General features: G+C 37.1%; 1 protein-coding gene across 1 annotated transcript; it reads right to left on the bottom strand.

Moving 5' to 3' along the window:
• Nucleotides 1-6,858: 6,858 nt before the first annotated feature.
• GPR15 (G protein-coupled receptor 15) lies at nucleotides 6,859-9,575 on the bottom strand. The gene has a single exon (XM_059687948.1). The coding sequence runs from the start codon at nucleotides 9,491-9,493 to the stop codon at nucleotides 8,408-8,410; it is 1,086 nt and encodes a 361-aa protein (XP_059543931.1). The 5' UTR covers nucleotides 9,494-9,575; the 3' UTR covers nucleotides 6,859-8,407.
• Nucleotides 9,576-12,828: the final 3,253 nt, after the last annotated feature.

The following is a 12,828-nucleotide window of genomic DNA, read 5'->3' as shown; positions in this document are numbered from 1 at the left end:
TGGGTTCCCTTGGCCTGGCCTGCATCCTCTTGCAATCCGGCACCCCTCAGGGATGTCAGGGAGCCTGTTTCAGCCCGATCCCACAGACCAAGCTGAGGGACCCCACTAGTGCATGAATTCATGCACTGGGCCCCTAGTAGTGTGATAACTTCACATGGCATGGTGACAGATGATTACTAGATTTACTATGGTGATCACATCATAAGATATATGTGTTGCATCACTATGTTGTACACCTGAAATTAAGATAATATTATATACCAAGTATACTTAAATTTTATAAAAAGTTAAAGGACAGTGACAAGATTACTGTTCCTAAATGAAGTGTAAATGGTATGGGGTTCTAGACCCCCATAGTTACAACATAGTAAAAGCAAAGGAAGATAAAATACAAGGCTTGAATATTTAACATTTGTAAATATTTTTCATTTACATTTTAGCCAGTAGTGTGATATTTCTAGCACATTCAGTTTAGTTCAACAACCATGTGTGCCTGATTTGAAACAAGGATATAGACATACAGCAGCGAAGACACAGTTCTCCCTCTCTCTGCCAGGGAGCTCTCTCCCTAGTCCATCAGATGACTCCATACGCAGGGTCATTAGCTTCTGTGCTACAGGAGAGCATGGGGAGACTGGGCTCTTGTTTGAATGCTGCAGTAATCAACCCCTCGTGACCATTTAAAAAATTTAAATATATAACAGTTCTGAAAATGTTACTCTTAAGGAGTCAGGTACCTGTACAGGTAATAGGAAGGCCAACTTCAAGAGAATCAGAAAGGGCTCCAGGCCTTACTCTGAGTGAGTTACACTCACTCTGAAATCAGAAACACAATGAACAATGAAGAACCAGAGGGCCTATGATTCAGAATTGATGTTATACAACAAATTTACTTTAGCTCTTATTTTTATTTTGTGTACTTAATTTAAAAGTACAGCTTTTTTCTTACTACAAAATTAATGCATCTTCTTTTTGGAAAACATAGGTAGTAATAAAAATTTAAAATCATCTGTCACCTCAACCATAATTACATTTTATGATAAAATATTCTAAATCCCTCTAAAAAGCTTAATCAAATTATACTCAATAGTCCATGAGGTCTCCCCCAGACTCCACACCCCCTATCCTGGTCAATCTTAGTATTTAATATTTAAAACTTTACCAATTTAATAGGTAAAAAATATATTTTGTTCTTTTAATTTGGCCTCTTTGATTATTTATCATGGTAAATATTTTCTTATTTATTGGCAGTATTTTTTAATATATATTTTTATTGCTTTCAGAAAGGAAGGGAGAGGGAGAAAGAGATAGAAATGTCAATGGTGAGAGAGAACCACTGATCAGCTGCCTTCCCAACACTCCCCACTGGGGATCCAGCCTGCAACCTGGAAATGCGCCCCTGACTGGAATCAAACCTGGGACCTCTCTGTCCACAGGCCGACGCTCTATCCACAGAGCCAAACTGGCCAGGGCAGCAGTATTTTTTGTTTGAGTTATAGAAGTGAAATTATTGCAATTCAAAATCATAAAGACTATCTGTTATGCAGTGCTGCATTGACTTTTTTTCAATTATTTACTGATTTTCTAACTTTAAACTATTTTTATTAATGCATACCAAGTTAGTACATGTGCATCTTTTTCATTAAAAATAGAGTAGCCATTTCCATCTACCCTCCATTCTTCTGAATCTTTTATTTTTTGCTTTAAACATGACACCACAGGCCAAGTTTCATTTCTCATTTACCACTTCTCCACCTGAGTTGTCAGTTTTGCTTTTGGTCTAAACTCAGGGTAAGCGAGAGGGCATCTCATTAAATCACGGTCTTTGGGCCAGGTTCCAGCAGAGTTATCTACTTTACATATCTTCTTTAGTTTGTCATTTAAAAATAAATTCAAACCTAGTACTATGCAAGATGTGTTCTTGTGTTTAACATAATCTTTTACACCTAACAATTTTTAAGGGCAACAAAAATATTTTCATTCGGAGATACCAATATGAACATTTCTTTAGGGAAATGTGACAATATTTAGGAAATAACCATGTCAAAATGGCAGTTATATGAAGTGACTTATGTATGGACTAAGTATTGGCTTTTCCCTAAACATTGGAAGAGATCAAAGAAAGTGATTTGACTTGTAATTTTCTTTTTATCTGTCAAGCTCTTCTTGGGTGTGAGTATTTCATTGTTTGAGTCAAACAATAAGTAGCTATGGTGACTGTAAACTGGGTGAAGAAACAAGTTCTACATCTATCTCTCAAAATCCTGCAAAGTCTAATAGTGCCATATATATAGTGTGGGGTAAAAGAAGGTTTACAGTTGTGAGTATGGGAAACATAGCTAACTCTTGTATTATTATTTATTAACTAGAGGCCTGGTGCACTAAATTCATGCACTGGGGGGATGTCTCTCAGCCCAGCCTGCACCCTCTCCAATCTGGGACCCCTTGGGGGATGTCCGACTGCCGATTGGGCCTAAACCGGCAGTCGGACATCCCTCTCACGATCTGTGACTGCTGGATCCCAACCACTTGCTTGCCTGCCTGCCTGATTGCCTCTAACCACTCCCCTGCCAGCCTGATCGACACCTAATGCCCTCTCCTGTAGGCCCAATTGCCTCCAACTGCCCTCCCCTGCTGGCCCGATTTCCCCCAACTGCCCTCCCCTACAAGTTTGGTCGCCCTAACTACCCTCCCCTGCAGGCTTGGTCACCCCCAACTGCCCTCCCCTATAGGCCTGGTCACCCCTAACTGCTCTCCCCTTCTGGCCTCATCACCCACAACTGCCCTCCCCTGCCAGTCATCTTGTGTCTGTGGGTGCCACCAACTTTGAAGACGTGGCAGTCAATTAGCATATTCCCTCCTTATTGGCTGTGGGCACTGCCATCTTTGAGGGTGGGGAAGTCAATTAGTATATTTCCTCCTTATTGGCTGTGGGTGCCACTTTGAGGATGGGGCAGTCGATTAGCATATTCCCTCTTTATTGGCTGTGGGCGCTGCCATCTTTCAGGGCGAGGCAGCAATTAGCATATTCCCTCCTTATTGGCTGTGGGTGCCAACATCTCTGCGACAGCGTGAGAGCCAATTAGCATATTCTCTCTTTATTAGATAGGATTATTGTACTATTTTCCATACAAACAACTGTCAACCTACTTTTGACCCACCTATACAGTAGATAATTGTGGAACAGGCTCTTGTTCAACCTTTTAATAGGGAATTTTAATTCATTTGTGTTTTTATTATAATTATTGATAGATATATTTATATTTATCTGTGCTATTTTATTTTGTATTTTATATTTACTATATTTTTCTTTGCTTTATTTTCTCCTTTCTTGTATTCTGTCAAGTACTTTAGTCTGAATACTAGCAAAAAGATTCATCAGGTGCTTATCAGCTTTATTTGTACACTGTGTTTTTGTATTTCATGAGTATCTTAGAAATTTGGTATCTATATTATGCAAAGTGTCCCCTCGGCAGTTCAACCGGGAGTTCAATCGTTCGCTATGATGTACGCTGACCACCAGGGGGATGAAGGAAGGCCCTGGCCCTGGCCAGCAGCTGATTTTCCCTGATTGCCAGCCAGGCCTAGGGACCTTACCCATACACAGATTTTGTGCACCAAGCCTCTAGTTTACTTATATACTTCAACCAAGAATTTTTAGTTTAATAATGTCTGTCAACTAATAGAATACTTCCCACCACTTTTATTTACTCCCCCCAAAACATCTTTAGATAAATAAATGGGCATTTTATGTGAATTTATATTTCACTATGATTTAACTTGTCAAAAAAACCTTCACTTTGCCCTAGCCAGTTCTTCAGTGGTTAGAGCATCAGCTGGTGACTGAAGGGTCATGGGTTTGATTCTGGTGCAGGGCAGTACCTTGGTTGCAGGCTTATCCCCAGCCAATCCAGCCAATCGATGTGTCTCTCTCGCATAGATGTTTCTCCTGTCTCTCCCCATCCCTTCCACTCTCTGGAAATCAATGGAGAAAATATCCTCCGGTGAGGATTAATTAAAAACCTTCACTTTTTTTTGGGGGGGGGGGGGGAGGTCAGAACCAGTTATCTGTCTTCTATTTTGTCCATTAATTTTGTTCCTGTTGTCAAAACTGTCCCTCCCACCCCCTAAAAAAATGATGTGACACATGCTTATGCATTTATGTTAAAATGAGTACATCCTGTATTTGTATTTTTGTTTTAAACATTGCCAAGGTGCTATGGGAAATTAAAGTAACAAAACTTAGGACAAATAAAATTGCTTAAAAGCAAAAAAAAACACAAAAAACCTTCCCTTTTTTAAAAAAATGTATTTTTTTATTTTTGAGAGAATGGGAGAGGGAGAGAGAGAGAGATAGAAACATCAATGACGAGAGAGGCTCATCGATTGGCTACCTTTTACACGCTCCCCACTTGGGATGAGCCTGTGCCCTGACCAAGAATTGAATCCTGACCTCCTGGTTCATGGGTTGATGCTTAACCACTGAACCACACTGGCTGGCAAACCTTTATTAATTTGACGCATTGGATATTTTAAATAAGTATTTTTTTTTTTTTTGCAAAGCTGTAGGTTAATCTTAGGATACAATTCCCATTTATTGAATACAGTTAGGAAATACAGCTCTATTAAAGAATTGGCAAAGAAAGCAAGAGACAAGAGTAATTCATTCAAAGGTGGATTCTTACATCCACAGTATGAAATCAGGTCACTAGTACTATTTTTTTCCCTGTACACATATATGTAACATCTAGTCATAATTGTTTACTCATAGAATTGACAAAAATAAAGGAGGTAGATGCCAAGAAAAGAACTTAAAATAAGAACAGGCATTTGCAAGGGACAATCCAATCCATACCAACCTCTGTGGAAGGCAAAATCCAATAAGCATTTACAAATATTCTGGTAGAATTGTCCTGCTTTTTTTCCAGGTGGTGCTTCTCTCTCTCACGGTGCTAGAGGCATCATCTTCCTGGCGGGCTATACCAGTGGCATGTTTAAAATAAATTTGTAATTCTTCTAATATTGCTTGACTTTTGTGAATGAGTTCTGCAAGTAAGATGAGGCTTACTTCTCTGTGACACACATTTGACGAGTCATTTCTCACCTCTGAGATTGCTAAGAGAAGAAATAGAGAATGATTTGAGGAGTCAAAATGAATCATAAAGGAAGATTTATTTCACTCATCTTACCATCATACTGTGCATTTCTTCATCTATTTAAAAATTATGTTGTGCCCTTGGAGTAGTAGTCTACTCTCAGTCACGCACATAGCTTCCCTTTAAGACTGTATTCTCACTCAGAGGTGATTTTGACTTGTTAGAGGGGACAAATTAAGGTAGTCCCAGGAATACCAGGTAGGTTTTAATGTTTAAATATGACTGAAATGGAGTAAATGTGTGTTTGTGACTATGTGCACCTTGAGTGTATCTATTTTTAAGTTAATTCTAAGTTATCAATGACATTTTACTCAGGCTTTATAATGGAGAGCTTTTCTGTGTTAAGTTGAAGAAAAGTTTCTTGAGACATGGTTGGAGATTACTGTCATATATATGTCAGTGACTTTTGCCAATAGCTTTGGACTGCTTAAATAAACAACAAGTAATGTTAATCTGCAAAGATTTCCTTATAGATTTACTCTTACCAAATTGTAGTATGTTTTTCTAACTTTGACTGTAACCAGCAAGGCATGATTCTGTTAAGGATTAATTTTCTAGAACTTGTGGCAATGTGTGTTGATTTGTTGCATAATGACTTTAAATTACCACAAAGTAGCCCTTAGAGTAGTTTAACTGAGATAACAAAAATCTTGAAAAGTTATTAATATATGTCTATATTTCTGAATATATATATATACATAGAATTTGTTCATATTAAAAATGTGGAGATATTATGGTTTAAAACTATGCAAAATGAGATCTAACAAAATAATTTATAATAAAACCTTTAATGCTATTATAATATAAATTATATTTTATACCAGAGGAATCCACATACGACATAGTAACTTACCAACTTAAACAAGTCTTGAACTTTTTTCTATGACAGTTATGCCATCTATAAAATTATCTATTTTTCCTTCTATCTCTTTGGTACATTATGAATATAAAATACACTAAGAATAAAATAGCATGTCTATTTAAAGTATTAGAAAGTACAACAATATGTCTTTTTTGATGTTATTTTAAATATTCTCATCAAAAACTAAAAGGATGAAACAGAAGTTAGATTCTTAGTACTTGTTAAATGGGAGTGATTATCATTTGATATATTTTAGTTTGGAAATTTTTAAGCAACATTCAATAATTAATAATAGAAACCCAATAGCTTTATATAATAATTTGTTACTCAGTATTTTTAAAAAACCATTATATTAGTCTTATAATATTCTTGAGAATTCTATACATATATAGTACCAACTAAATTTAAGTATGAAAGATTAAAATTATTTGCTCAATGTTCCAACATTAAAGATGAAGTTAAACCTAATAATCTATGTTTTCTCATTTCCTAACAAATACCTTAGCTAAGTGATTGGGCTATTTTTTACAGGGAGCATTTTTTAAAGACAACGATTTTCACGATTAGTAATAGTGTTTTTATTGATTTGTTCTAAAAATGTGAATGTCTCTACCTTCCATATTTTGTTTTCATCTAACGTTTGGAGATCTATTTAATTGTTTTGAATTCAGTTTTGAAGTATTCCAAGAAACTTTATTTCTTATGATTTACACTGCCATTTTTCTATATCTATGATTAATTACTAAAATACTAAGAATATTACTATTAATTAATATTAATGTGTTGATAAAATTAATACAACATAGAATACGTATATAAGGACATTATATTTTTATTTAATAAAAGCGTAAGAGAAATGAACAAATTAACCAATTTACAAAATAAAAAATTATATTTTCAACTTTTAAATGGATTATAAGATGCCCAATATTTGACATTTTTTAATGTGAAAGATACATACATAGAATGAACTTGAATAACTTCATCTCTGAAAAAATTATAAGCTTTCTCTGATTTTCAAACTTAATAGTTAGAAGTAAAACATTAACTCATTTGAGTCAACAGTGAGTTTAAAAATATAACATCTTTCTTTTAAATTAAAAAATGTTTCCAATAGTATGTTTGCTGCTTTTGTGTTTACTGCTAATTACATTGCTAGTTTTTCACTCCAAAGTCTTTAAAAAGAATATTAGATGCAAATCATCTAAGTAAATATTTATTGGGTGAAGGAATTCAGGATAGTCTCTGGGTTTGAAAAAATCTATATAAAATACCAACATCATCATTGTTATGATGTTTTTTTACTTCAGAGTATCCTGCCTTCTTATATTACTGGATCAAATCTTGAAATTATATACTCCAGCAAATGATACTATGAGGAATGTGTAGCACTAACATTTTAATTAAATTACAAAAGCATAATCTGCACAAGGCTGTAGCTAAGCATTTGATGACCCCTAATTATATTATTAGTAACATTTTTATTTGATACCTAGATAACGGCATAAATTAAAAACATATAATTAAAGCAAAGTCATATCCTAATTTATAAAGACAATAAAAACAAAAGAGCATGCAAAATCCCATTGAAAAGTAGTTACTACACCATTATAATGAGATACAACTTTACCAATATATCTTATAAAGAAAATAAAGGTCAAACCTTTCTTGTTAAAATACTCTAGAAGGCCAGATAATAATGTAAGTCTCAAGTCATAAACATAATACAAAATGATTCACCCCCCATGAGCTTTTTGCCAGTCTAAAGTTATCTTGAATGGCACAGGATGAAAGCCAACATTGGAAGGTGGTAAAGAATCACCATACGAGGTTTTAAATAACAAGACCAGACCCTCACCTCATTACTCAGGAACAATTACTGTCAGAGCACAGATATATTATATTTTCTGCTACCTACATTGACACCACTTGTCTCACCAGGTATAAGTGGGCAGAATCCTTTAACTGTAGTCCACTTTGGAGCCCAGTTTGAAGGGTGGTGTGGGCCAAGGTACCATTGTTCTTGAAAGAGGAAAAAGCCTAAATGTGCGTTAAGAATCTTGAAGAAAGAAACTAATCCAAGCAGGAGCTTTTATCTCAGAGTTCAAGGACATAAAGGAGTTGTATTTTGCCCTGTGAACTGGATTGGCAAGGGTCAAATAAGGCCAGTCTGGTGGAAAACAAAAAACAAAAAACCCCACCCCACCAGCATATGGCCTAATTATATCCACAAACACAAAGACTTTTCAATTGTCTTTTTCATAAAAATTGACTCTTCCTTGCATTAATGAAGCAATATGAATACTTTTAGCAATACTCTTCCTCCTCCTTTGTCGACCCAAATGAGCTGTCCGGTCCACCAACAGAGCTTGAAAAGTCAGAGTTCCGTTTAGAGTGACACAGACCTCTTTCTCCTCCTGGCAAAGTCCCCTGCATAAATGAAGTTGGAGAGAGCCTTCGTGAGGTGACTATCTGATGTCTCCGTGCTGCTCCCAAAGTCATAGTTCTTGAGGCCAGGGCACAAGCAGTGCACAACGGCCCTGCGGATGTAGCTGTCAAAGATATAGTAAATAAAAGGGTTGGCACAGCTGTTGGCAAATGCTAAGGGCCCACTCACCTCCATGCCCAGCTGGGGAATAGACGAGGAAAAGTAGTGTTCTTGCTGCAACCTAGAGACAATGGCCAGGAGCTTGAAAGTATTAAAGGGCAGCCAGGAGAACACAAAGGCTGCCACGACAATGAATATGATCTTGATGGATTTCCTCAGCTTCTTGTTATGCTTTCCCCTCTGCTGGTAATGGGCACACAGCTTCCTTGTGATACAGCAGTAGCAGGTCACAATGCTCACCAGAGGCGCAAAAAAGGTAGCAATCAAGGACACCAGGGCCCAAGTCAGTTTAATTGAAGTGGCCCTCTTCTCTGCACAGTATGGCTGATCATTAATCAGGATGAGCTCCCTGGACAGAAGAGAAGGCAACCCCAGGAGGCAAGAGACAAACCAGACGCTGGCACAGACTCCATACGCACAGTCTCTCCTTCGGAATTTCCTGGACACGGCGGGACACACAATGGCCAGGTAGCGGTCGATGCTCATGCAGGTGAGCAGGAAAACGCTGCAGTGCATGTTGACTGAGATCATGTAGGAGCTGCCTTTGCACAGGAAAGAACCTGTTCTCCACAGTCCTAACGAGGCTTCTTTATCCACCCAGAGAGGCAGCGTGATGAGGAAAATGAAGTCCGAGGCGGCCAGGTTCAAGATAAAGATGTCGATCAGCCTCCGGCTGCCCCGTTTGAAATGCAACACGCTCATGAGGAGGAGGTTCCCCAGCGCCCCGAGCAGGAACACGGTTGCGTAAAAGATGGGGAGGAAAACAGATGTGTAAGGAGCATGGAAGTGGGTCTCCTCCAGATCGTCAGGATTTGGGCTTGTCCCATATAAATAATCCCAATAAACAGAGGTTGCTTCTGGGTCCATCCCTAAAGATCAGGTGGCAAAATCTGGTAAGTTTCCTTACCTAGGAAGTTTTTGTATGAATTTTAGAAATCTCAAGGCAGCTTCTTTTATACAGTGCCACTCCTCCCCCACCTCACCCTTCCCTTAGATCTTGGTGCAAACATAAACACAGAGATTAAAAAAAGCAGTTTCTACCACTCTTCAGAAAGCGCCCACCAGGAACGTCACCCTGATTGGTGTTGGGTGGTTGTGGTTTTTTTTTCAATTTACATTTGCCCAGGAAACTAAGCTGCTTTTTTAGTTCTTGCTTCAAGGTTTTGAACTTGTTTCTTTAAATCCAGAAATTAGAAAATGAATTAACATTTTTTCCTTACCTACGTTAAAGACCTATTTTGCTTTTCTAACAGAGAATCCTTTTGATCTAGCCCTCTGTCTCACATTTAAGATACTGTTTTACTTTTAGAATTTTAAGGTGATGATGGTGAAGATACTGTTTTTATTTACATGATTGGCAAAATGTGAAGAAAATAGTTTTCCGTTGCATGAAGAGTGAATTGAAACTCTAAATCATGCCAGTCTGCATCTATGACAAACATAATGGTCCCAGTTAGGTTATGAGATTTCTCCCAATTACTTGACTCTTTTAGTTCATATATAATCAATCCTGTCTCACTCAATACGTTGTGTGTTGTTATTTTTTTAAAATCTTCAAAGCCTGAGGCCATATCTTGTGCTTTTATTATTTGCAAAAAAATGTCCACTATGATTAGCACAACACCTTGCACATAGTAGGTGCTTTGGGAATGTTAGTTTATTTGAGTTGATTAGAAAAGCTCTTATTTTTGTGATTCAGTATTATTAGCAATGGTGAATTCATTGGGTTTAACTCCAGGCATTCTTATAACTTACAAATACAGGTTTAAAAATCACAAATTGATATTTTCAACTTCTCTGCTATTATAATTCAACCAATAACATTCCCTTTGTTAGGATTAAGATTCTTGCTTGAAAGATTTTTCTCCTACTAACCCTTAAACACCTACCCTTCATCAGACTCTAGGTCCCCTCTCTTCTTTACACCTCACTTTTGTAGCAGTGATTGTTTAGTTTTTGAGCTATGACTTTTCCTTAAGTACCTCCACACATCAGTGAACTTAACTTTGGAAATTATTGACCTGGCAACAGAAAGACTTATATTAAGTGACATTATAATGAAGTTGCCAGTATAGGCACTATAAAAGGAAGATTTTTGGCTCATTCAAAACACTTGGGAAGTAGGCTGACGTAGGAAAGATCCCATCATATTTTCTTATCTATTCTCTTTTATATTAGAAAGACCATAGCAAAATATAACAAATTCTGAAATTGACTCCATTTATTTCAAATTTTTACTAGCCGAAGTGGCTCAAGCTTCCCCTCACACTCTCCTCTCCTTCCCTCTTTCCCTCCATCTCATTTCATCTACAAAATTACAGTTTCAGATTGATATTACGAATGCATGTAGATGAAAATACCATTGTTAAACATTTGAAGTTATTTCTACTGAATTTTTATTTCTTTCAGACTTACTATGTTGAAAAGAATGATCCTGCCTGCTGTATTCCCTCCTCTCTTGTCCTTGAATGTCACCTCAGTCTTAGGCGTCAGCCTAAATCAGGGGAAGATGAGGGCTCCCCTGATCTGGGGCAGCCCCGGGAAGTCACCCAGAAGTTGCTGTTTTTTGGTCTGGGTCTGCCTTCTTCTATTTCCTGGCTGTCCTGTGTTGTTCATGAAAGGTGGGGAGGGGTTAGGGGCACACCCTTTACTAAGTACAGGCTGCAAATGAGAAGAACTAATGCTTTGACGTTTCTGGGATGAAAGTCTTTCCCATGTGTAAGCCTTAAATATTTAATAGAATGATTTATTTTGTCAAATAGTTTGAAGCAGGACAATATTAACTTGAAAAGGATTAATGGAGTAAACACAGACTATTCAACCACTATATCTATGTGTATGTGTCTTAAATTAATATGTATGTTTATACTTTAATTGTATTGTTAGAATCTATATTATGCAAACAGAAGTTCTTTTGGCATTTTAGAAGATAAGATAGATTTGGGGCCGAAAATACTTTTTTAAAAATTTTTAGCCCAAACCGGTTTGGCTCAGTGGATAGAGCGTCGGCCTGTGGACTGAAAGGTCCTAGGTTCGATTCCGGTCAAGGGCATGTACCTGGGTTGCGGGCACATCCCCAGTAGGAGATGTGCAGGAGGCGGCTGATCTATGTTTCTCTCTCATCGATGTTTCTAACTCTCTATCTCCCTTCTTCTCTGTAAAAAATCAATAAAATATATTTAAAAAAAATTTAGATATGTCTCAAAAAATCCACATAAAAATTATAAAATGGAAAAGAGTTGATGCTCATACTCTAGAGCAGTGGTTCTCAACCTTGGCTGCACATTAGAATCACCTGGGAATCTTTTTAAAATCCTGATTTCTGGGCCTCATCCTCCGGAAATTCTGTTTCTTTGTTATGGGCTAGGGCCACAACATTAGTAACAAAGAAACAGAATTTCCGGAGGATGAGGCTCAGAAATCAGGATTTTAAAAAGATTCCCAGGTGATTCTAATGTGCAGCCAAGGTTGAGAACCACTGCTCTAGAGAAAAATATCTGGCTGCACAATTATTCTGTAGGCCTTAAATTTTCTTTCAGCATTCAAAATTGTTGGCCTGCTGATGTAAACTATGTCAAACAAATCTGAATTTCTCAGTAAATTTTAAGCCAGCTGTAGACAAAATGATTTACTTCATGATGCATGGTCACTTGGAATGCAGTAATTAGTGGTTGAATGCTACGAAGTGAGAATATCTAACATGGATCAACAGTATCTTGGGACCCAAGTTAAAAAACAAATTAAGTGTTTTGAGCCACAAAAGTGAACAAATAGAATTGTTCTGAGTTTTTAATAGCTCAGAGAATACTAAGCTATTTTAAGACAGAACCCATAATAGAAGCTGACTAGACAAAGTAAGGGCGGACGTTGCTCTAAATCAGCTCGGGTGTAATGGTCATTTTCAGGCTTCAAATGCTCTTTGACATAAATATGAGTTAATTAACAATAAAATAAGCAGTACACATAGACCAAAACTCAAAACAATATCACACATACAGCCTATAAAAAAGCAGTCTGAACAGGATGATTTAAAAAAAAAAAAGAGTAAGATGTAAATATTAGTAACTGAATTACAGCATATATGCCATCTCAAGAATGGGTTTCCCCTCCAAGCTGCTCAACTTTCCTCTCCTATCCCGGCAGATAATTGCTTCCACCTTTATGTTCTCTGAGACCTTATACAACACTGTTTATGATTCATT

Source organism: Myotis daubentonii, chromosome 3 (assembly GCF_963259705.1).
Source record: "Myotis daubentonii chromosome 3, mMyoDau2.1, whole genome shotgun sequence".
Lineage (NCBI taxonomy): Eukaryota > Metazoa > Chordata > Mammalia > Chiroptera > Vespertilionidae > Myotis > Myotis daubentonii.
Note: the sequence above shows the minus strand (reverse complement) of the source record. Positions and strands in the feature narration are given on the sequence as shown.

Excerpts from the sequence above, each read along its gene's own strand:
- GPR15 (XM_059687948.1), bottom strand. The coding sequence starts at position 9,493 with ATGGACCCAGAAGCAACCTCTGTTTATTGGGATTATTTATATGGGACA.